The following is a 23,451-nucleotide window of genomic DNA, read 5'->3' as shown; positions in this document are numbered from 1 at the left end:
AGCGAGGAGCAACGCTCTGCACTCAACCAGCACAACACGAAAAACTCCACGCCGCTCCAACCACGGCAAGGGGGACAGGCTCGGCGCCCCTCCAACACGGCAAGGGGGACAGGCTCGGCGCCCCTCCAACACGGCAAAGGGCACAGTCTCCGCGCCCCTCCAACACGGCAAGGGGCACAGGCTCCACGCCCCTCCAACACGGCAAGGGGCACAGGCTCCGCGCCCCTCCAACACGGCAAGGGGGACAGGCTCGGCGCCCCTCCAACACGGCAAGGGGGACAGGCTCGGCGCCCCTCCAACACGGCAAGGGGCACAGGCTCGGCGCCCCTCCAACACGGCAAAGGGCACAGTCTCCGCGCCCCTCCAACACGGCAAGGGGCACAGGCTCCACGCCCCTCCAACACGGCAAGGGGCACAGGCTCCGCGCCCCTCCAACACGGCAAGGGGCACAGGCTCTGCATTAATTCAGCATCCAGCCAGCAAAAAGAAAGGCTCTGCAGTAATCCAGCCCGGCAAGAAAAAGGGCTCTGCAATAATCCATCTTCCAGCCAGCTGGTAGAAAGGCTCTGCAGTAACCCGGCACTGCAAGGAGAGGCGCTCTGCGGTAATCCAGTATCAGCAGCCGTGCAGCGCGGGAAGGCTCTGCCGCCATCAGTCCAGGAGCTCCTTCACACACCAGCAGCAGAGCAGAAAATACAAACACTCCTTGGCGCTCTGCAGAAACGTATAGCCATAATTCATTCCGGCGACGTTCTTGTACCGGGGGAAAGGTAACGTCATGTTCCGCAGAGCCTGTCCCAGGGAGAAGGGTGACAGGGGCAGCATGGGGTTCTGTGGCTGCGCGTGGCACACTGTGGGCACCAGGAACTTCCGTCGTTTCAGTGGAATCATTATGCCGTGCAGCTGCACCAGGGACACAATATATGAGCCGGGGCCCGGCCGCACAACAGAGCAGAACATCAGGGCCATTGTCCTGGAAAAGAACTGGAAGCTGCCGTCATCGTGTGACCATCACACGGGATACACGTGCCTTCCCTGCCCCCTCCCCAGAGCAGCCGGAGGGGGCAATGCCACGTCTGGTGGTCTTCACAGCACATTATCTGGGTGAACGACTAACATTCCGGATACATCTCTGCCTTAACCTGAAGAAGCAGCAATTACTAGACAAATGCACCGTCACTCAAAGAGTTAACATCAGCAAGGCAGTCTGTAAATGAGGTATTTCCAGCTAAACAGGGGGCAGCGGGAGAGGCAGGTGCCCCCCGCGCGTGCGCTGCGTCAGCCGACTGGCAGCCTGTGTTTGGGATTTGCTGACACCGGGTGCCGTGAAGCTGCTGACAGCGGAGATGTCCCTGCCGGGGGGCTCAGTGCCGAGTACCTGGACGGCGTGCGACTATAATCTTTCCACAAGACAGATGTGTACACAATGGGTTAAACACAAAACCAGCTGATTTCTGCTGGAAAAGGCACTCAACACACAGTAAATAAAGTGACCCCCTCCTCCCATGGACCCCCAAAGGCACTGGTCCCCATGAGGTCTTGTGCGTATCTCGGGGGGCATCTTCTACTCCGAATCGCAGCCCGAGGTGACCTGCAGACTAGCAGAAATATGGCAAAATGTAAGAGGGGAAAGGGAACAAGCGGGAGGCCAACAGGCAAGCGGGACGGGGAGGCCAACAGGCAAGCGGGACGGGGAGGCCAACGTGACAACAGAGCAGACACCCGCAGGGGCAAGCAGTAAAGACGCAAGAGCTTACAAACAAGCCATCTGTGCAGCAAGCGTACAGCGAGATGTCAGGACACGCTACACGTAGTTCAAATGGATCTGTGTGGAAAGATATGCAGGAAGCAGACTAATGAAATCGAGCTATGCCCGGCTGAGGGTGATGGGCAGATGCCTATGGGCCCTGAGAGTTCATTCTTATATGTTTTTCCAAGGTCTGCCCCTCCACTACCATGAAATTATCGTCACACAGACGCCATGTGCATTGAGAGAATTTCACTGTAGTACATGTGACATCACGCACCCCACACGGCAGCACACGCACCCCACACGGCAGCACACGGCACTGAAAAGGGCTGCAGATGAGGCATGTGTGCGAGCACCCGGCACAGGAGCCATGATACATTACTTCCGTGAGGTGCGCTCATCCTCCTCGTTCTCCAGCATGTACGCCGGATGGAAGCTCTCGACCCCTGCCGGCGTGGTGAACCTCAGAGAGGGGTTCTTGGTAGTGTTCTCCATACTGCCCAAAGATGTGTAACTGCAGGGGGCAAAGAGACCAGGATCAGGCAAACAGTCACAACCCACAGAGGAAAAGGGAACTAAGTGAACCCGTCTACTGAAAAGCAACAAAGAACTCCGTAACGGTCGCCACCATGGAGGTAGCCATCGTATCAGAACACAAGGCGAGAAGACCAAGATACGTCCGGTAAGGGACATGTTCCAAACATGAGGGGCAACGAGAGAAGAAAGAAGGTGGAAAGATGGAGCAGAGGAACACGAGACAGAGAAGAGTGAGGAGGCGACGAATCCGGACAATGAGAAGGACAGTGAGGTCCTCACCCTTTGTCATACAGGATGCAGTAAGGAATGAAGAGGGTTCTGAGGAAATCCCAGATATTCCGATACGACCAGTCCTGAAAAACAAACGTTCGAGCCTCAGCTTTAAGCCACACACACCTGCAGGGGCCGAGGGCGCTGCACAGTGGTGAGAAGGGTCAGTCCTGGCAGAAGACATCAAGAAGCCATACTTACAAGCAGTGGGTTGACCCTCATGTATTTTGGCCAGTCGGGGTCTGTCAAACACATGGGCGTAAGCGTTGCGGAGTAAGGGTCTGTGCGACGGGTCCCCATTAGTATGGCTTCCAGCTGCGGCTGTTCAGCCTTCAGATCCATGAGGGCCTGTTTGATGTCACCTTGGATAGTGTAGATATGAAGATTGTACCTGGAATTAAAGGCGAGAAGAGTCAGGGCACACGTCTAAAAGTATGGCGCTACTCCCAGAAGACATGAAGTCAGAGCCACGCACACGTGAGGAGAACCGGAACCGGGTCCTGGAGGAAAACAATATAGAACTAGATATTCAGAAGCTTCAGGACTGTTAGCTCCAGGGCCAAGAGGGAAGACCAACCATGTATTGCCTCTCAGAGCCCACCTGGCAGCATGGCACGTGCCATACCGTTATACACAGCGGGTGATCTTACCGCGCCCCCCTTCTTACCGTCTGGCGGTATCCTGCATGAACAGCTCCATCTCCGGGAAGGGAGACACAATGCGGACGTAGAGAGCTTGCAGCTTCTCCTTGCGATCGGGGTACTTCCTGGGGAGAGGAAGAGACAGTGAGCGTCTGCAGACACCTCTCCCGTCCCACGCGTTATACCGACAGGATGGAGGGAGTCTTACCTCTGTACTGCAGCGTGGTACAGGTGCAGGAGCGCAGTGCAATCTTTACCGCCGTTAAACGCCATGCAGATCCTATCCAGGCTGTACTTATTCAGAGCTTCTTCCACGGTCTGCAATGCAGCGGCAACCTTGACACCCAGAGGAGAACCTGCGCGGTAGGGGAGAGTCAGAATGAAGCATCAGCTATAGGTTTATGAAAGGTCCAGCCATACGGGAAGTAAAGAGCCGTGACAGCCTGGCTCTCGGGGGACAGTACCTGACTGCGCCAGCTGATACACCTCGGCAGCGGCATGAGACACCGGGTCCTTCACGTAGGGAACCACGACTCCCGGCGGCAGCCGCTGGATCAGGAAGTTGTAGGCATCTTCAAGTCGTGCTTCGGAGTCCGAGTCCAGAGTCAGCTGGACCCGATAGTAGTTGTTCCCCCAGTCGGGGTACGAGCCCAGACTGACGTGTCTGCGGAAGCAGGCGTTCGCTTCGTCCAGTACAGCGGCGATAGACATCTCGTCGGCGTTCACAAAGATCTCCCGGCAGTAAAAGCGGGTGTTCTCGTTCCGAAACAGATGGTCCAGGCCCTCCAGCGCACGCTCCATCAGCGTGGGAATACCCGGAAAGACGTACACATTGCGCACGCTGATGAGCGGGTATTTGAAGCAGTCGCCCGTCCGCTTATCGGTGCCGTAATTCAGCTTGGAGGACACGGGGATCCGCGCCAACTTCATCTCGGGACACCACGCATCAGACTTCCCAAAGAACTTCTGCACCAGGGAAACCAGCTCCGGGTGCGGGAACACGTCCTCCCCAAACGCCTTCGCCACGGCTTCCAAGGTGACATCGTCATGCGTGGGGCCGATGCCCCCAGAGGTTAGCACGTAGGTGTACCGGGGGGAGAAGGATGCAACCTCCCCTGCGATGGCGTCCACGTCATCGGGGATAACGGAGATCCGGCTGACCTTAACCCCGATAGAACGAAGCTTCTTGCACATAAAGAAGGAGTTTGTGTCCTGCGTGTGCCCCTAAACCGAGACAGAATAATCAGCAGGGATGCCGCCCGACGGGAGGGGGCCATTTGTCTCATTACACCCATTAGGACTCCCTTCCCACACACGGACGGACGGACGGACGGCAGGTGCCGCAGCGCAGCTCACCTTCAGGATCTCGTCCCCGATGATGATGATTCCAGCGGTCACGGCTCCCTCCTCGGACGGTTTGCTGGCGGGCGACTCTGTGCACATCTGGTTAGCGGACATGGCCAGGTGCGCATGCAGCCTCGTCAGCCTGGACACCGCTCTGCTTAACCACAGGCCACTGCATGCGGACATGAGGGGCCCCTGGGGCGAAAGCAACACCGTGAGATAAACACTAAGGGGGTGATCAGGGAAATCTCTCCATCGGTCCCCGGAAAGCCTTGGCTGGCCACACATGTCTTTAGGCAGCCATGAGGGGACTGCCGGGGAGGGGGGCGTTATCACTACATACAGAAACGTGTGGGTATTAGAGAGACCCCCAGTAATCACAGGACACCCCATGTGTGACCCCCACATCCACCTCACCTGATTACGGGATGCTGCGCGTTACACTGAAGAACTTTCCTGTTTCCAGCCCCGACCTATCAGCATTCTGGCAACCCATTGGCTGCAGCAGCCGTTGCTCAACTAAACAGGAGCGAGGGTTGGCCAGCAGTTGCTTACGTAACGCCGGCCAGTTCTAAACACTGAAGAGGGCTCCAGGAACTTGGTCCGCGCCATTTTGCTGGAGTCCGAATACCAATCTCCGTGTTTATAAGGCTTCCCAAAAATGGCCGCTCGTTATGCAGATTAGAAACCACTGTGTCAGGGACTCTAGTGCTTAGAACATTGGATTTATGTATATAGCGCTGTTAGAATCAGTGGAATAATTTGAGTGAATTGGGGTTTATGTCGTCATTTATGCCCAGAACACCAACAACCAAAAAAATGTGTTACGGCTCAAACTGAAAAATAAACATCAGGGGTAATAGAACCTGCGCTATATTACACCGTTCACAATGGAGGCCCGGTACTGAAGGGGGGGGGGAATCAGCTGCTGCCTAGCAATAGAGGTCCGACAGCATTAGAATTCCCATGGAGGACGGCGCCCCCTGCAGCAAGAAAATCTCAATAAAGCGGAGCCCGTGTAAAACCAAGCCACTTTATTCAAGTGAGTTGCAATAAAACACTTGCATCGTCGTGGTAACATAGATAGAGACAGACGGGCCACCGGCCGGCAATAACCAGCAGCGATCCACACTCGATATCACCCACACACAATCCACACGCCATAAATATCCATTCCAGCCAATCGTATCCTTCCCGCGCTTCAGTCCAAAAGTGACGGTTATAGGGACAGCCAGCACGGATCCGGAGAAGACAAGCTTTACGAGAAGGTGCTTGCAGCCAACGGGAGCAGCGGGGAGGCCTACAACTTCTGGGGCAATGGCCTTCGGAACAATAAGATGTGGGGCTCTGGAGACAGAAAGACATTCATTAACACAGATTGCCAGCGCAGACATTGGAACCCTTCTTGGGGATTGAACCCCGTACCAAATACAGAGAGTCCACATACCCCTCCCCGTGTCTCCGCATGGGGTATATAACTCACCGGGTTCATGGATCATGTAGTGCACCCAGCCCTGGCTCTGCTGAACCCCGAGATTCCTCCACTCCGTCTCAGACATGAGGTGCGTTTTAGGGACCAGCTTGGCGACGTCTTTGGGAAGCATGACATGGCTGCAAGACAAGAAGGAGTTAATACCACGGCAGGGGAGCGGAGCTTTCCGAACACCACACTTAATACAGACTGGGCCGTTACAGCCCCCCGGTCTATCTCCGTTCAATTCCGCCCTCTGTCTAATTTCATTGTGTCCCGGACTCCAACCCGCTCTCTTTTACTTCTTTCATTGTCTGTCCTATACTGTCACTCACTTCCAGACCCTTGCTGCCAGCACGCCACCCCCCCAAAGCAAGACCCTAGCTGCCAGCACGCCACCCCCCCAAAGCAAGACCCTAGCTGCCAGCACGCCACCACCCCCCCAAAGCCAAACCCTAGCTGCCAGCGTGTCCCTCCCAAAGCCAGACCCTCGCTGCCAGCACGCCACCCCCCCAAAGCCAGACCCTCGCTGCCAGCACGCCACCCCCCAAAGCCAGACCCTCGCTGCCAGCACGCCACCCCCCCAAAGCCAGACCCTAGCTGCCAGCGTGTCCCCCCCAAAGCCAGACCCACGCTGCCAGCACGCCACCCCCCCAAAGCCAGACCCTCGCTGCCAGCACGCCACCCCCCCAAAGCCAGACCCTCGCTGCCAGCACGCCACCCCCCCAAAGCCAGACCCTCGCTGCCAGCACGCCACCCCCCCAAAGCCAGACCCTAGCTGCCAGCGTGTCCCCCCCAAAGCCAGACCCACGCTGCCAGCACGCCACCCCCCCAAAGCCAGACCCTCGCTGCCAGCACGCCACCCCCCAAAGCCAGACCCTAGCTGCCAGCACGCCACCCCCCCAAAGCCAGACCCTAGCTGCAAGCACGCCACCCCCCCAAAGCCAGACCCTCACTGCCAGCACGCCACCCCCCAAAGCCAGACCCTCACTGCCAGCACGCCACCCCCCAAAGCCAGACCCTCACTGCCAGCACGCCACCCCCCCAAAGCCAGACCCTCACTGCCAGCACGCCACCCCCCAAAGCCAGACCCTCGCTGCCAGCACGCCACCCCCCCAAAGCCAGACCCTAGCTGCCAGCACGCCACCCCCCCAAAGCCAGACCCTCACTGCCAGCACGCCACCCCCCAAAGCCAGACCCTCGCTGCCAGCACGCCACCCCCCCAAAGCCAGACCCTAGCTGCCAGCACGCCACCCCCCCAAAGCCAGACCCTAGCTGCCAGCGTGTCCCCCCCAAAGCCAGACCCACGCTGCCAGCGTGTCCCTCCCAAAGCCAGACCCTCGCTGCCAGCACGCCACCCCCCCAAAGCCAGACCCTCGCTGCCAGCACGCCACCCCCCCAAAGCCAGACCCTCGCTGCCAGCACGCCACCCCCCCAAAGCCAGACCCTAGCTGCAAGCACGCCACCCCCCCAAAGCCAGACCCTAGCTGCAAGCACGCCACCCCCCCAAAGCCAGACCCTCACTGCCAGCACGCCACCCCCCAAAGCCAGACCCTCACTGCCAGCACGCCACCCCCCCAAAGCCAGACCCTAGCTGCAAGCACGCCACCCCCCCAAAGCCAGACCCTAGCTGCAAGCACGCCACCCCCCCAAAGCCAGACCCTCACTGCCAGCACGCCACCCCCCCAAAGCCAGACCCTCACTGCCAGCACGCCACCCCCCCAAAGCCAGACCCTCGCTGCCAGCACGCCACCCCCCCAAAGCCAGACCCTCACTGCCAGCACGCCACCCCCCCAAAGCCAGACCCTAGCTGCAAGTACACCACCCCCCCAAAGCAAGACCCTCACTGCCAGCACGCCACCCCCCCAAAGCAAGACCCTAGCTGCCAGCGTGTGTCCCCCCCAAAGCCAGACCCTAGCTGCCAGCGTGTGTCCCCCCCCAAAGCCAGACCCTCGCTGCCTGCAGTCACAGCTGTCAGTCTGCCCTCTCTGCCGTTCATTAACGTTCACTGTACATCCAACACATTGAGGGGCAACAATACCCCTGTACTACACAGGTACACAACGACTTATAATGTCAGGGGCCACTAATTGGCAGCTTCTTCCGGTGAACACCAATGCTGCAGCTTCCCCGCTGTCCTGGGAGCGTTAACCATTTATATCACACTGCCGGTTTCCATGACAACCACTCCTCACTTCGTAGTCTACCCCCCCATTTACCCGCGCGCACACGGTACGACCTGCACCGCACAAGTTACCGCTCTCACCGGTACTCGAACGTGTCGTCATCATATTTATCTGAATAGTAAATCTGACGCGATGCGGCGGACATGGCGCGGCGACGATGCGGACTCTCCCTGATACTTCAAACTCTCCCGCCGCCTCCTGTGATTGGCCCAACGAAACCCAATCGGCACCCAGCAGCCAAGCATCCAATCCGCAGAGACACCAGTCCGAGAAGGTGGAGCGAAGAAGGAGAATGAGGCTTGACGCGCAATCTTCTCGACACGGCAGTGCCAGACCCCGCCTTATCCCGACACGCCCCGTTTAGTGACGTCGCATCAAGGCGGAGGGGCCGGCGGTGCCGGAAGTAACGCGGAAAGTTTGCAGAGTCCGGGGTGAAAGTTTGTAGAGTCGAGTAGGGGAATCAGGAAAACGGACCCCTCGCGCTTAATGCTGCCCCGGTGAGTTTGTGGAGGGCGGCCATCTATACTCTGTTCCCTGTCTTTCCGCAGCACGCCCCGAACAACTCTAAGTCGTCGCTGCGCCCCCATCGCTCCCCCGGTTATTCAGCATCCTATCTCTTGGAGTATCCTAGCCCTCATTATTACTGACATTAGGCCTCACCCCATTGCTGTCACTGGGGGACCCCCCCATTGCTGTCACTGGGGGACCCCCCCATTGCTGTCACTGGGGGACCCCCCCATTGCTGTCACTGGGGGACCCCCCCATTGCTGTCACTGGGGGACCCCCCCATTGCTGTCACTGGGGGACCCCCCCATTGCTGTCACTGGGGGACCCCCCCATTGCTGTCACCCTCTAACATTAAACCGCAGCCGCCGCGCTCTCCCCCATTCCTCTAACATTAAACTGCAGCAGCCACCGCCGCGCTCTCCCCCATTCCTCTAACATTAAACTGCAGCCGCCGCGCTCTCCCCCATTCCTCTAACATTAAACTGCAGCCGCCGCGCTCTCCCCCATTCCTCTAACATTAAACCGCAGCCGCCGCGCTCTCCCCCATTCTACTAACATTAAACCGCAGCCGCCGCGCTCTCCCCCATTCCTCTAACATTAAACTGCAGCCGCCGCCGCGCTCTCCCCCATTCCTCTAACATTAAACCGCAGCCGCCGCGCTCTCCCCCATTCTACTAACATTAAACCGCAGCCGCCGCGCTCTCCCCCATTCTACTAACATTAAACCGCAGCCGCCGCCGTGCTCTCCCCCATTCCTCTAACATTAAAGTGCAGCCGCCGCGCTCTCCCCCATTCCTCTAACATTAAACCGCAGCCGCCCCGCTCTCCCCCATTCCTCTAACATTAAACCGCAGCCGCCGCCACGCTCTCCCCCATTCCTCTAACATTAAACCGCAGCCGCCGCGCTCTCCCCCATTCCTCTAACATTAAACTGCAGCCGCCGCCGCGCTCTCCCCCATTCCTCTAACATTAAACCGCAGCCGCCGCGCTCTCCCCCATTCTACTAACATTAAACCGCAGCCGCCGCGCTCTCCCCCATTCTACTAACATTAAACCGCAGCCGCCGCCGTGCTCTCCCCCATTCCTCTAACATTAAACCGCAGCCGCCGCGCTCTCCCCCATTCCTCTAACATTAAACCGCAGCCGCCGCGCTCTCCCCCATTCCTCTAACATTAAACCGCAGCCGCCGCGCTCTCCCCCATTCCTCTAACATTAAACCGCAGCCGCCGCCACGCTCTCCCCCATTCTACTAACATTAAACCGCAGCCGCCGCGCTCTCCCCCATTCCTCTAACATTAAACTGCAGCCGCCGCGCTCTCCCCTATTCCTCTAACATTAAACTGCAGGTTCTGCAGATGGGGGCCGGGGGAGGGGGGTCCCGCTATCACTCTTAGGAGGGGGTGTTTCCTGCCTCCACCCGTGAAAAATGTTCCAATGTGTCAGGGCTCGTCCTGAGGTCTGGTGGGGGGGTAAGTGCTGGGAATCAGGAAGTTGGGAGAGGTGAACTAGGCAGGTGAGGTCCTTAAATCCTGCGCGATCGGGGGGGGGTGTATGTATCAGGCGTGTGTCATCCGTGTCTCCGCAAAGGGAGTCTCCTGTTGAATTTTGCTGATGTGTCCAGGGGCCGCGGCCCCCACACCCGTTGCTATAACCCCCTTTTTATTGCTGACGTGCAGGTGCTAGAAGATTCCAGTCTGTGTCAGTCCCAGAGATGGAGTATGTGGTAAGACCTGGCCGGCGGTGCTGCGCCTGGTGGAGGGTTTGGTGGCCGGCGGTGCTGCGCCTGGTGGAGGGTTTGGTGGCCGGCGGTGCTGCGTCTGGTGGAGGGTTTGGTGGCCGGCGGTGCTGCGCCTGGTGGAGGGTTTGGTGGCCGGCGGTGCTGCGCCTGGTGGAGGGTTTGGTGGCCGGCGGTGCTGCGCCTGGTGGAGGGTTTGGTGGCCGGCGGTGCTGCGTCTGGTGGAGGGTTTGGTGGCCGGCGGTGCTGCGTCTGGTGGAGGGTTTGGTGGCCGGCGGTGCTGCGTCTGGTGGAGGGTTTGGTGGCCGGCGGTGCTGCGCCTGGTGGAGGGTTTGGTGGCCGGCGGTGCTGCGTCTGGTGGAGGGTTTGGTGGCCGGCGGTGCTGCGCCTGGTGGAGGGTTTGGTGGCCGGCGGTGCTGCGTCTGGTGGAGGGTTTGGTGGCCGGCGGTGCTGCGTCTGGTGGCTCTAATAGAGCGTTCTTGAAGAGGAATTGCCGAATGTGACATATCTGTAGTAATGTAGTGTTACTTTACTGGAAGGGTGGTAGATAGGTGAAACAGCCTCCCAGCAGAAGTGGTAGAGGGTAATACAGTGAGGGGGAAGGCACACAGCTATGAGTGATTAAGGTTTGAGGCTTTGTTATGCCCGGCGGGGACAGTTTCTTTGTTTTATGCGTGAGAGAGTCGGGGAGTGTGAGGCATTTAGTGAGACTGCCCCCGCTCTCCGTGACTTCCTTAGTGCCGGGTGTGAGATACGGACAGACTGTCCCGTTACTCTGCTCGCCTCTGGCTAATCGCCCCAGCGTAATAATCCCTAAATGAAATGCTTGGATTAGGGGGCGAGGAGGAAGAAATGAGGCGAGGGGCCCCGGGGGCCTGCAGGCTACGACGTGCTCCCGGTTTCTAGAGCGTGGATGCAGCCGGGGGCCGCACGGCCCAGCTCCTCCTGGTTGGCTTGTGCTCCGTCGCTCACCATCTCCCGTAGATCTTGCCTTATGGGGTTTATAATTAGAATTACGGGGGGGGGGGTTTGTGACGCCGGTGTCCGCATTAAAGGTTAGATTGATTACCCACCGGGAATTGTCTCACATGGAGGGTCCATGTCTGTAAGTTAGAACAGGGGCTTGGTGCATTTCAGTGCGCCTGGCGGGGACCGTGCGCCTGTGCCTGGCGGGGACCGTGCGCCTGTGCCTGGCGGGGACCGTGCGCCTGCGCCTGGCGGGGACCGTGCGCCTGGCGGGGACCGTGCGCCTGTGCCTGGCGGGGACCGTGCGCCTGTGCCTGGCGGGGACCGTGCGCCTGTGCCTGGCGGGGACCGTGCGCCTGTGCCTGGCGGGGACCGTGCGCCTGTGCCTGGCGGGGACCGTGCGCCTGTGCCTGGCGGGGACCGTGCGCCTGGCGGGGACCGTGCGCCTGGCGGGGACCGTGCGCCTGGTAGGAGCGGAGTTAATGGGCACGTTGCCTCCGTCCATCTCCACTGCTTCCCGTGTGCAGCCTTCTGTGCAGACATAGCGAGGGGGGGCGGTGCGAGGGCTGCAGGAAGCTGGGGGTCTCCAGGGACTGACTGGCCGGTCAATTAATAGCGAGCGGAAGGCGAGGGGGGCGCAGTATGCTGCTATGTTTGTATACAGGGCCATGTCCTCTAAGCAGTGAGTCTGAGGGCAGATAAAACACCCCAGGCTGCACTGTTAACCCCATAATGAGCTCCCCTTGGAGTCACCTTGGTGCTACAGACCCGTTCAGCCTCTAATTCCTGTCCGCGGAGACGGGCGAGTGGTAAAGTGCATGCGCTCCACGTGCTGCAGGGGCCACGGTGGGCAAAGCTTGGGCTCTTAGGGGCCCCTTTGTATGTTGAATATAATGTGTTCTCCTTTCCACCAGCCCAAATGGCTACTAAAATATCTACCCCCCCAGGCAGTGCATTGGAAGCATTAGATTGTGAGCTTCTCTAATTTGTAGAGAGGCTTGCGAGAGTGGTGGGTGCAGGGCTCGGGTTTCAAGTGCAGGAAATGAGCCGCGCTATCTGCGAGGCTCTCTTCCTGTCAGCATGGCTTGTGAGTCAGCACAGCATGCGCAACCGGGCATCGCTCCTGGGAGCCTCTGAGCATGTAACCGGGGAGTTCGCTGCCGTCCCGGCTGCACCGATGGAGATCTGGCCCTGCGTGGATCTGGGTGGACCGAGCAGCTGATGGTTTGGTGCTGGGAAGCCACGGCGGTCTCCGCACCGAGCCTGACGTTTCTTCCTCCTCTTCATTCTTAAGACAAGAGCAGGCGTGTCCACCGTGGCTTCTTTTTTCCTCCCCCTGATGCACGTAGCCTATCGTTCTGCACTGAGGATCCGACGACCAGCTGAGTTATCCCCACGAGGGTTGGCAGGCGCGTGTAAAAAGCCTCTCCTCCCAGAGCATCTGTCCCACTGTCCTTGTGGCCGCTCTCTGCACATCCTTCCTTCGCTCTCCGTCTGTTTTCCTCTCTGTTTCCTCCCGTTGGGTGGAGGAGGCAGCAGTGAGCCGTCTTCCTGCATCTACCCCGCAGGATATCTGTCACCGGCCCTCCGCAGTCCTCTGCGACGTGCCCTGCGCATGGACGAGGAACCCCGGGGATCGTGTGCCCGTTTGGGGAGAGGGTAGTCTGTGCCATGTGTTGTCCTGGGCAGAACCTGACTGTCTCCTGTCTTCCTCTGACTCTCTCCTTGCTTCTTTCTGGCGACCCGGCTTCCTCCTGATGGACCGTCGGATGGGTCGTCTCCCCCGGGGCTGCTGAAGAGCGTCCGTTTGGCTGTTTCTGCGTTTGGGGTGTGATCGGAGGGCACCGATGCCGCGCATGTAGTTTTTGGGTGCTTTCTGTTTAGTGTTTAGACTATGAGACCCGGACCCATCCTGGCTGTAGAGTGCAGGCTGCAAGCTGGCATCATGGATCTTCTCCCCAAAACCAAATACAACCACCTTCGCAACGAGTCTGTGAGCTCCGTGGAGGATGCCGCCGGCAGCGGGCTTCCCACCCCGCCTCTGGAAATGATGGCCCCTCGGTCTATGCCGAGCTCGTCCTCCTCTTCCTCCTTAGCCCCGATTCTCCCCTTGGCCGAACTGTCCTCGGAGTCGGAGGACAGCCCCACCACTCTGTGCTCCTTCTTCCCCAAAATGGCCAACCTAAAGCTGTCTAATCCAGCTAGCCTCCTGAACTTGCGCAGCTTCTCCTCGGGGGCGGGGAAGGAGACGGGCAGCCCGGGCGAGCGCGCGGACACCCCCCCAGGAGGAGCCAGCCCTGACTTAGGGAGAACTTTCACTATTTTCTCCCAGGATATGAACAAGCTGAGCTGCGGCAGGAAGTCCCGCGTGGAAGGGGGGCAGCTGGCGGGAGACGAATGGACCAGGCACGGCAGCTTTGTGAACAAACCTACACGGGGATGGCTTCATGCGGACGACACCGTCATGGGCTCTGGGGTCTCCTACCTGGTCAGGGTAAGATGTCTTTCCGCTCGTCCTGTGTGGGGTTGTGTTCTTGTGACAGATTTTGGGGTACAGATTACACATACCCTGCCATCCTGCCCCGCAGCCCTATTCCTGCACTGCCCCCACACACTGCCCCACCGTCCTGCCCCGCAGCCCTATTCCTGCACTGCCCCACCGTCCTGCCCCGCAGCCCTATTCCTGCACTGCCCCACCGTCCTGCCCCGCAGCCCTATTCCTGCACTGACCTCACAAACTGCCCCACAGTCCTGCCCCGCAGCCCTCTCTGCTATTCCTGCACTGTCCCAACACACACAATTCGGCACGGCATCTACCCTGATCTCTCTGCTGGTCCCCGGGGGCCGCAGGTCTGCTTCATTCAGGGATGTGCATGTTCCAGCCCCTCTTTCTGACTCTCTTGCTGTAAGGGGACATATCCGGGTGGGGGGCTCTGGTTGGGGGGATGTTGGCTCGTGGCGCTTTGTTTCAGCCGCTCTCTGCCGTCTCTTTCAGTATATGGGCTGCGTGGAGGTTCTGCAGTCCATGAGGGCTCTGGATTTCAACACCCGGACCCAGGTCACCAGGTGAGACCCCTGTGCCCGGCCCTGCACGTGGCTCTGTCACCCCTGTGCACACGCGTGTAAACCTCAGGACTCGCTGTGCTGGATGCGGAGTCTAAACCCACCTGCCCGTGTTGGTTTAACCCCTTGATCGCTGCAGTCATTCTCTAATGCGCGTGTTGCCTGCCCTGATCCTTTAACGTCTGTCTGTCTGTACAGGGAAGCCATCAGCCTGGTATGCGATGCCGTTCCTAGTGCAAAAGGGGCCCTGCGCAGGAGAAAGGTAAGTCAATTTCTCCATGTGCCCCAGCTGACCCCCCGAGGGCAGCACAGGCACCCCTTGGGTTAAGTGATTAGAGGCATTCTAATAAGGAAGATCAATAAGCCCATCGTGTTGTGCTAATGGACGGGCGTGGACAGGGGCTGCAGCTTCCCGCTCCCCCTCCCGCGCCGGTGCATACTCCAGGCCTGCGAGCTGACGCTAAGTGTCACTGACATGTTCCCGCTAATCAGAGATAATGGAGCCGCCTGGGAGGGGGCAGGGCACTTATTGATCAGCTTGTATGTGTGTGTTGCATATGGCCCGGGTCAGTAAATGGTGCGTCTTATCCCGGTGGTCTGCACATGCCGGCTGCTGTGTTACCCAGCCCCCGATCTGCACCACCAAACAGGGTGGGATGGGATGGACGGTGATGGCCTGATACCCCTTACGTGTATTCCCGGGCATAATAATCACCCCTGCTTGTTTTGCCCTCAGACGGGTGGTCGAGCGCTGAATTCTATCCTGGGAAAGAGTAACCTGAAGTTTGCCGGGATGCCGATCACCCTCACCGTGTCTACCAGCAGCCTTAACCTTATGGCTTCCGACTGCAAACAGGTGACAGGGCAGTTACCATGGTTACAGCATAACGCCACCTGCTTGTGTATGCACTAATGTACCTTGTGTTCATTCCTCTGCAGATTATTGCAAACCATCACATGCAGTCTATCTCATTTGCCTCTGGCGGAGATCCGGTGAGTGCCGGGGGTGTGGTGGAGGGCGGTCGGGGGCTCTCGGATAGTGCTGCGCGTCTAATCTATGTGTATCCCTTTGGTTTGCAGGATACTGCCGAATATGTTGCGTATGTCGCCAAAGATCCGGTAAATCAGAGAGGTAATCCCCTCCTGCATGCAGGCTTTAATCTGGCCCCCTGGGTGCCGGGGCAGCGGTCTGGCCCCCTGGGTGCCGGGGCAGCGGTCTGGCCCCCTGGGTGCCGGGGCAGCGGTCTGGCCCCCTGGGTGCCGGGGCAGCGGTCTGGCCCCCTGGGTGCCGGGGCAGCGGTCTGGCCCCCTGGGTGCCGGGGCAGAGGTCTGGCCCCCTGGGTGCCGGGGCAGCGGGCCTTAGGTGTCCTGTGCAGAATATTACACTGGCTTGTAGGGGTGTGAGCATGGACCCCGGAGTAGCAGCGTGAATGCGTGTGGCCCTAGGAGTCGGTGCTCCTGCTGTCTGTATACGGAGTATGTGACCCCTTTCTTTTTTTCCCCCACAGCCTGCCACATCTTGGAGTGCCCGGACGCTCTTGCTCAGGACGTGATCAGCACCATCGGACAGGCCTTCGAACTGCGCTTTAAACAGTATCTCAAAAATCCCCCGAAACTGGTCACCCCTCATGACAGGTACAGTCCGGGTGCCCGTGTCGTATGGGGGTGCCGTGTCTGTGCTTCCATCTCCCTCTTTCCTACTTCTTGCCCTCTCCCTGTCTCTTCTGTCTTGTTCTCTCGCTCTCCCTCCTCTTGTCCTCACTGGGCTCCTCTTCTCCCTATCGCTCAGGATGGCTGGATTTGATGGCTCTGCGTGGGATGAAGAAGAGGAGGAGCTTCCAGACCATGCTTATTACAATGACTTTCCTGGCAAGGAGCCACCCATCGGAGGAGTGGTGGACATGAGGCTAAGAGATGGAGTTGCCCCGGCGATACCAAGGCAGAGCCCAAACCACATGGGGGCCACTCTGGTAAGAAATCTTGGGAAGGGGGAAAGAGCGGTAGATAAAGTATAGACGGCTAACTCTGCTGCTTTATCTCTCAGCCTGTGGGGCAAACGTCAGGAGCAGAACTAGACTCTCGGAAGATCCAGCCGCAGCCCACAGTGCAAGGTACGTCTCATGCGTCCCGCTGTCCTCGTCCCCTCGTCTGGCCATCGCTCTCGTTCCTGACCGTGTGTCTCTTGCTCAGGGAGGGACAGATTCCCGGCTCCTTGTGGGAAAGCTCCGAACCGGCCAGACCTCTTTGACGACCCATCCTACGTTAACGTCCAGAACCTGGACAAGGCTCGGCAGCCTCTCAGGTCGACGAATGGACAGAGAGATGCATTTGACATGAGTGAGTTTGCGGATTTGCTGCCACGTGCAGCATGAGCACCCTCTAGTGGAAGCCATGTTTGAAGGGGTTGTTTTTTATGTTTGGGTAAAGCGGAAGCTCTCAGTCACCGTCTCTCTTGCACAGAGCCGTTTGATGACACCCTTCCCCCTAACCAAGCCTTCATGAGCATGGAGGAGCAGCTGAAGAGAGAGCCCTGGTACCACGGGAGGATGGCCAGAAAGGAAGCCGAGAGACAGCTCAGAGTGAACGGAGACTTCTTGGTGCGAGAGAGCACCACAACACCGGGACAGTATGTACTGACTGGCCTGCAGCATGGACAACCCAAACACCTGCTCCTGGTGGACCCCGAGGGAGTGGTGAGTAAAAGGGTTGGTGGGGGACAGTGAGTCGGTGGCGTACCGAGCGAATACCACTCAAAAAAAACAAGCATCGGGGCTTCTGTCACACTACGTGATTAGATATTAAACTTTGTTTTCCTTGAATTTCGTGGCAGGTTCGGACAAAGGACCACCGCTTCGAGAGCGTGAGTCACCTGATCAGTTACCACATGGACAATCACTTACCCATAATCTCTGCCGGTAGCGAGCTGTGTCTCCGGCAGCCGGTGGAGCGGAGACAGTGAACGTCAGCTCCATGTCCCCTCCGCCCCGTGCTCTGCACGCTGAGCCTTCCGTTGACACCACCTCCACCCCCCCCTTGTTCCCTCGTCCCACCGCTGTTCAAAAGTAGAGATTTCTGCCTCAGGGCGTTGGGGTGTGCTGAATACAGGCCTTGGCACAGCCTTCTGCTCCCCCCCCAGCCCTGGTGGTGCCATGCTGGTTCCACCCTCTCTCTAGTTCCTCAGCGCCATCGGGGCGATACCCACTCCCAGCATGGTGCGGGCCGAGTGACCCCTCTGCCCCAGAGAAGAACAAACCTTCTTCTTGACGAACATGAAGAAAGTTGGAGGCCGGCGGAGCGAAGTCGGCCCCTGCTGAAGACCCTGCCGTGGGTCAAAAGGACAGCCTCCGCCTCCTTCCACCTGGGAGATCGGGCGTCTCCAACAGAGAAACCCCCTGTAGCGGTTGCAGGAGACCCACTAAGCACAAGTACACAAGGGGGTCCGTAAAGCACACGACCCTTTCTACGACTCTTGCTTAACCAAACCTGACCTGTGCCTTTACCTGCTCGTGTATTTGGGTTTTTATGATGATGTTGGGTTTGTTTTACTTTTCCTCGTTTTTTGATTAACGGTTTCCTCCGTTACAAAGATCCTCCGAGGGGCGTGCGGCATGCGTGTCCGTGTTCTGGAGCGCGTTCTCTAAACGATAATTATCTCAGACAAGCCCTGGCTCGGCTGCCCGTGTTGACTACCTTGGTGCCCCGTTCCCTGGCCCTTTAGGACAACTTACTGTAGTCTCCTTTGCCAATGTAATTTGCATAATGGGTGGAGCCAGCAGGCTTTAAAGCCTCTTCTCGTGCCACGCGCTTTGCGTGGTTTTGTCTCATGCTGTAGCACTGTTTAGGCGACAGGGTCTGTTGGGGTCAGTGAAAAGGGGGGTATCTTCCGTGCCAGGGATGGGTCAAACAATAAGCAAAGGGTCGGGGGCTTTTTACTTTCGGTTAGTTGCCCCACTCGGCCTGCGCCTCTAATGATTTCTGCGTTGTCTGTGTCGCTACAATTAATAGTTCCGGTCGGCCCTAACCATAGCCCATTGGACAGGCCCCTTCATACAGCGGTATACGAGTACAATGCAGGGTCCGGGGCCGGCCACATCTGCCCCGGGCAGGTTCACACTACACGAAAAAGGTAGACTCCGGCCCGTGGGGCCCCCAAGGGCTTGGTACAAGGTGGGGGTAGAGACTACCCCCTATAATCATGTACATAGACGCTGCCCGCGTTCTGCACGGTTCACTTTGTATCCTGATACCAAAGCCTTGCCGGCGGCACATATCGGTAACTTCACTCCTTGCCATGAATATGTTTTTATTGTATTTTTTCTTTTTTTAAACAATATGTTAAAAAAAATGCCTTGATTATACCAAAGGAAAGAATAAAAATGCTCAAAATCTAGACTGCCCGTGGAGAGTCGCTGGTGGGTTTAACCCTTTTAATACTGGGGGGGTGTCTGTGTTCCTGCCCCCCCCCCCCCGTTGCGTTCTGTCACCCCGTCGTAGTGTGAGATATGACCCTTTTGTGGGGCGAGTGGCTACTCTGCTGTCTCTTGCAAACGGCCCCAGGCTGTGATCTCCATGGGACAGTTAGAACGAGGATCGATTCTGCCCGCTCGGCGGGTTGGCTGGGGCAACGCGTGTGGAGAGGGGGGGGCTTTGTAGACCGTGTCATGCGCCGGTCACCTTCCCCCAGGCAGCGCTGGGTGCTTGGATGGGGTCGCTGTGCCTCGAGATTTAGGTAACGGCAGCCAAAAGCGGGAGCTTACACTCTAATCGTACTGAGGATCAGATAGTGTCGTTAGTGACTGTCATGGAGTTAGGGGAGACTGTCGCTCGTAAAGATGGAGAAAAAGAATAAGAGAGACCTCTGAGGCTTCCATGGGTTATGTAGCATTATTAGAAACGAGGGCCACAGGCATTTTGTCCAGAGGGACTAGCCCGGGACACTTGGGAGGTATGTCACTGGTCCCTGGATGTGGTTGGCTGTGGCCAGGACATAAACCATGCTTCCCGCCCTCCAATGGGAAGAAAGTGAGCGGGTGCTCCAAGTGGTAGGGCCACAATCTTTGTAGGGCCACATGCCGTTTAGGGGATATGGAGCCCTTACCCCCCTTTGCCCAAAACAAATATGGCTAAAACGGCGCAAACCCGCAAGCTACCCACTTCCACCTCCCATAATGCCCCGCAAGGCCGGTACTGAGTACTGGAGTGTACTATTCGCGTGTGAGGGGTGTAAGAGCGGAAGTATCTAATCTGGTGTATTTCACGTTAATATGATGTCACGTGGTTTGAATTACATAAACGTCCGTGTCTTTATGTCAGTCGGCACAGAGAACCCGTCCACCTCTGCGTTAGCGCAGCTCATTTTATGAGCGGAACCATTATCGTGCATGAAAGTGATTTATTCCGCCAGCGTCCTTGTAGGTACCGAGGCAAGAACCCTCTTCCCGGTTAGTTTGTGTACAGCAGGGCGGACGCCATATGCCTGTGCGCGCTGTGAGTACATCCGTCCCTCCGCCCACAAGTGGTAGGTGCCTGGCCGGCTTCCGGTGCGCCGTCCGGGTTTCCGGTTTTTGTGCGGATGAGAGGCCTGGCGCTGTCGCGAGGCAACTGAGTGCCAACGGGAGCCGGGCCCGTGATATGCGAGGCCTGTGAGCGCCTTTCTTTATCGTTTGTCGTCTGATGGCCGCTGATCAGGACAAGCTGGACGGATTAACCCTGCCGGGCCGCAGAGCCAAAGCAGGTGAGGTTTCCTGTTTTGTATAGGGGGTATGGAGAGGAGGAGTGGGGTAGATGGTTGGTATGGGGCAATTTGTATGTAGGAGGTGGGCAGATACTGAGGGGCATTAAACTCGTGTGCTGTAATGATGTGAGTGGGGCTGTAGGGAGCCGGGTGGGGTATATCAATCACCGAGAGAGGGTATTTTCGGGGAAGCGGACAAATAAGTGCTTGTCTGCTGTGCGCCTTGATGCCAATAAAGTTTCTTTTAGCTGCCCTGGGAGGGGGGCGCGTGTGATGCGCTGAGGAGCACCGCTGTTGCTACGGCCGACTAAGTGGTGCTTTGTTATTATTGTTATGCCTTATTGCTATATTTATTCTGATTGTTATTTTTAATACATGTTTTCAGGCATGCAAATGAAGAGCCCTGAGAAGAAACGTCGCAAGTCGAACACTCAGGTATGGAGAACAGGGGGTTGGGAAGGATCACAGCGCAGAGTAAAGGGACCGGTGAATGACCAGTTTCATCAGGTTGGGATCCTCCTCTATGTACTCTTTGGCTGTCTCGGCCGTTAGACGTTCTTTTGACAGCTCGATCGGCCCCGCAGCCCCGCTGTTTAGTCTGTGCTCGCTGGGTTGTCTTACATTGAAATAGAATGAGATGGGAATGTCGGAGGGCAGCGTACGGTGTCTTCCCGATCGGACCTGGGTCTTGCCGCTTCTTTCCACGTCGCTTTCCGTGTAACGGCATCTCAGTCTGCAGGGAAGTGCCGTTTCGTTTACGTTTTATCCATCTCTCGTCAGGGCTGAGCTTGTCCAAGGGGTGCTTTTGACTGCTTTGTTCCTTAAATGAAGAGAAATGTAGGTTGGAGGAAGAGCCCGGCCCTCCGGAGCTGTAGCTTGTTGTGCGTTGTCTGCGTAGGATATGTGTTCTTCAGATCCAGTGGTCGCCTAGAAGCGGCACCATAAACCCTGTACAGGCCGGTGCGGTTTGTTAGGCGTTTAAATGTCTTGCGTGTCCCGTGATGAATGTGTGCTGGGTAACACATCTGACTTTTTTTTTTTTTTTTTTTTTTGTCTTGGTTTTTAGGGTCCCGCTTATTCTCACCTGTCTGAATTTGCCCCACCACCCACTCCGATGGTTGACCACTTGGTGGCTTCAAATCCTTTTGAAGATGACTTTGGGGCTCCTAAGGTTAACGCAGCAGCAGCCTCTCCCTTCATGAATAACTCGGTGCCATTTGGTAATTTCCGGATGCAGGGAGGCATGCCTCATCAGGTGCCTCCTGGCTACCCTGGTGGTCCTCAGCCTATAAGGAGGCAGCCTCCCCCATTCCCTCCGAATCAGATGGGCCCCGGCTTTGGCATGCCTCAGAACCCAAACTATGTGCAGCCAGGAAACATGAACTTTTCTAACCAGCCTTTCAATCAAGCCATGGGGCAGAGCTTTAGTCCTCCAGCCGGGCAAATGATGCAGGGACCGGTGGGTGGATTTGGGCCAATGATGTCTCCGACCATGGGGCAGCCTCCACGAGGGGACATGGGGCCAGGGCCTGGGCCTGTGATGAACTCTCCTGGTGGCCCTCCTTTTTCTCAAAGGTTTGGTTCTCCTGGCCACCCTTTTGGACAGCCCACACTGCAGAGACCTAGCCTTCCTCCCAACACTAGCCCGTTTGCAGGGGCAGATCAGAATTTCCCTCCAGGGGTGGAAGAGCATAACAAGAATCTCAACCCTCCCAGCAACTCCTTCAGCCAAGACCAGCATGTGGGATCTCCGGCAGCTGTCAATGGGAATCAGCCAAATTTTACTCCCAATAGTGCCACGAGGGGCAACAGCAGCACTCCTGATGTCAATAGCAGTATCCCTCCTCCCAGCAAACCAGCAGGGAACTCGGGCCACCAGCCACCCCCAGGACTTGTTTACCCCTGTGGAGCATGCAGGAACGAGGTGAATGATGACCAGGACGCCATCCTGTGTGAGGCCTCCTGCCAGAAATGGTTCCACAGGGAATGCACAGGGATGACAGAAAGTGCCTACAGCCTGCTCACGAGGGAGTCCTCAGCCGTGTGGGCTTGCGATTACTGCCTGAAGACGAAGGACATTCAGTCTGTGTACATCCGGGAGGCCATGGGACAACTCGTGGCCGCCAACGATGGATGAACACCATGACTCCAGCTTAACGGCTTTCCTTAAACATGACTGGCTGGTGGAAGGGGCATCGAGCAGGACCTGCCGGCACGGACCCGAGTAACTATTACCTACAGATATTGGGCTAGCAGTGTAGGAATCTGGCTGCGGAGAAGCCGTGTGGCATGAAACCGGCTGCCAGTGAATAAACACCTCGAGATATCGGTGTGTTACACGGACACGTTGTACGCTGTAAACATTTTAATGTGACGTTCCGTTTTATTTTGTACCGATAAGACGTACTTCCTTTTTGCCTGTCTGTATTTTTGATAACGTGTATGTCTTTGTCTATAATTCATATTAAATGTCTGTTCCTGCGGGGCCGACGTGGCTGCTTCACTTTACTTTGAGGGTCTTCCTCCCCGGTGTATCTGCCAATTGTGTGTGTGTGTGTTAAGCAGACCGGCCCCTATTTTGCTAGCGACAGGCTTATGCGAGACGTTGTCCTCTGTGGGTTATTCTTCACATTGATGCATCAAAGTGGGCCGATTATCTCGGTGACCATTCAATGGCGCTGCGTGAAACTCATGCCATTTCATGGGTCGCTCCAACCATCGCATGCGCGTTAATCGGTAGGTTGCTAAGGAACCCTGTATAACTACATGGACGGGTTCATTAAAACCCACTGTGTGTGTCCTCTGCCCTATGGGGCCAGCATTGATTAGGATGTGAAGTAACATAAGATCGTAGGAGCTCAGAAGTCTCTTCTTCAGATGAGGTACGTTCATGCACCTTTATATCTTTGTTTTTTTTTTTCCATAAAGGTATCGGCTGTAACGAAAGCCTCCATTATAAGTTAAAGCGGATTTTTAATGTTTTATCCTGATGGAGTGGTTGTTACTGAAGCCGCGAAGTGGTGAACTGGCAGTTTTCTATCCCTGGGGGGCATCTTTTGGTCTGTGCTTTTTCTGAGCCATCAGAAGCTGTCAGATGCGTTGGGGGGCCGCAGGCGCTCGGCTCTGTTTAGTAGGCAGGGTCACTCTGACCTGGCCTCTTCTCATGGAGTACAGAGATGTCACCAGGAATGCAGCCAAGCCGGCTCCTGCCTGTCCTGGGGGCCAATTCTCACATACTGGCCACTGC

The 23,451-nt window shown here is 57.3% G+C and overlaps 4 protein-coding genes across 5 annotated transcripts; 2 read left to right on the top strand and 2 right to left on the bottom strand.

Moving 5' to 3' along the window:
- Positions 1 to 2,128: 2,128 nt before the first annotated feature.
- Positions 2,129 to 5,154, bottom strand: LOC149272673 (bifunctional FAD diphosphatase/FAD synthase-like). The gene is made up of 8 exons (XM_089506871.1): positions 5,098 to 5,154; positions 4,555 to 4,737; positions 3,663 to 4,422; positions 3,407 to 3,554; positions 3,225 to 3,323; positions 2,759 to 2,948; positions 2,567 to 2,640; positions 2,129 to 2,264 (listed from the first exon to the last, which is right to left on the bottom strand). The coding sequence occupies exons 1-8, from the start codon at positions 5,152 to 5,154 to the stop codon at positions 2,129 to 2,131; spliced, it is 1,647 nt and encodes a 548-aa protein (XP_089362997.1).
- A 688-nt stretch (positions 5,155 to 5,842) lies between these two features.
- LOC149272672 (cyclin-dependent kinases regulatory subunit 1-like) lies at positions 5,843 to 8,344 on the bottom strand. The gene is made up of 3 exons (XM_089506870.1): positions 8,280 to 8,344; positions 6,026 to 6,153; positions 5,843 to 5,889 (listed from the first exon to the last, which is right to left on the bottom strand). Exons 1-3 carry the CDS (start codon positions 8,342 to 8,344, stop codon positions 5,843 to 5,845), a joined length of 240 nt encoding a protein of 79 aa, XP_089362996.1.
- Positions 8,345 to 13,352: 5,008 nt separating this feature from the next.
- Positions 13,353 to 17,429, top strand: LOC149272671 (SHC-transforming protein 1). 2 transcript variants are annotated; one of them, XM_089506834.1, is made up of 12 exons: positions 13,353 to 13,901; positions 14,403 to 14,473; positions 14,669 to 14,732; positions 15,207 to 15,326; positions 15,410 to 15,463; positions 15,551 to 15,602; positions 15,979 to 16,105; positions 16,260 to 16,440; positions 16,515 to 16,564; positions 16,671 to 16,807; positions 16,931 to 17,163; positions 17,301 to 17,429. In XM_089506834.1, the coding sequence occupies exons 1-12, from the start codon at positions 13,353 to 13,355 to the stop codon at positions 17,427 to 17,429; spliced, it is 1,767 nt and encodes a 588-aa protein (XP_089362960.1). The 2 variants fall into 2 exon arrangements, with proteins under 2 accessions (XP_089362960.1, XP_089362959.1); XM_089506833.1 differs by having other exon boundaries at positions 16,515 to 16,581; positions 16,661 to 16,807.
- A 2,714-nt stretch (positions 17,430 to 20,143) lies between these two features.
- Positions 20,144 to 22,341, top strand: LOC149272670 (pygopus homolog 2-like). Its single transcript, XM_089506856.1, has 3 exons — positions 20,144 to 20,204; positions 20,590 to 20,639; positions 21,271 to 22,341. The coding sequence occupies exons 1-3, from the start codon at positions 20,144 to 20,146 to the stop codon at positions 22,339 to 22,341; spliced, it is 1,182 nt and encodes a 393-aa protein (XP_089362982.1).
- The last annotated feature ends 1,110 nt before the right edge of the window (positions 22,342 to 23,451 follow it).

Source organism: Sceloporus occidentalis, unplaced genomic scaffold (assembly GCF_023333645.1).
Source record: "Sceloporus occidentalis isolate IW3139 unplaced genomic scaffold, rSceOcc1.0.p SCAF_427, whole genome shotgun sequence".
NCBI lineage: Eukaryota > Metazoa > Chordata > Lepidosauria > Squamata > Phrynosomatidae > Sceloporus > Sceloporus occidentalis.
Note: the sequence above shows the minus strand (reverse complement) of the source record. Positions and strands in the feature narration are given on the sequence as shown.

Coding starts and splice junctions, on each gene's coding strand:
- LOC149272670 (XM_089506856.1), top strand. CDS start 20,144: ATGGCCGCTGATCAGGACAAGCTGGACGGATTAACCCTGCCGGGCCGC. Junction 20,205..20,589: donor GGGCCGCAGAGCCAAAGCAG/GTGAGGTTTCCT, acceptor ACATGTTTTCAG/GCATGCAAATGAAGAGCCCT. Junction 20,640..21,270: donor GTCGCAAGTCGAACACTCAG/GTATGGAGAACA, acceptor CTTGGTTTTTAG/GGTCCCGCTTATTCTCACCT.
- LOC149272673 (XM_089506871.1), bottom strand. CDS start 5,154: ATGGCGCGGACCAAGTTCCTGGAGCCCTCTTCAGTGTTTAGAACTGGC. Junction 3,555..3,662: donor GTATCAGCTGGCGCAGTCAG/GTACTGTCCCCC, acceptor CCTACCGCGCAG/GTTCTCCTCTGGGTGTCAAG. Junction 2,265..2,566: donor TGCATCCTGTATGACAAAGG/GTGAGGACCTCA, acceptor TGCCCCCTGCAG/TTACACATCTTTGGGCAGTA.
- LOC149272672 (XM_089506870.1), bottom strand. CDS start 8,344: ATGTCCGCCGCATCGCGTCAGATTTACTATTCAGATAAATATGATGAC. Junction 6,154..8,279: donor GACGACACGTTCGAGTACCG/GTGAGAGCGGTA, acceptor CTTGTCTTGCAG/CCATGTCATGCTTCCCAAAG. Junction 5,890..6,025: donor CTACATGATCCATGAACCCG/GTGAGTTATATA, acceptor TTCTGTCTCCAG/AGCCCCACATCTTATTGTTC.
- LOC149272671 (XM_089506833.1), top strand. CDS start 13,353: ATGGATCTTCTCCCCAAAACCAAATACAACCACCTTCGCAACGAGTCT. Junction 14,733..15,206: donor GGGCCCTGCGCAGGAGAAAG/GTAAGTCAATTT, acceptor TTTTGCCCTCAG/ACGGGTGGTCGAGCGCTGAA. Junction 16,441..16,514: donor ACCACATGGGGGCCACTCTG/GTAAGAAATCTT, acceptor TTTATCTCTCAG/CCTGTGGGGCAAACGTCAGG.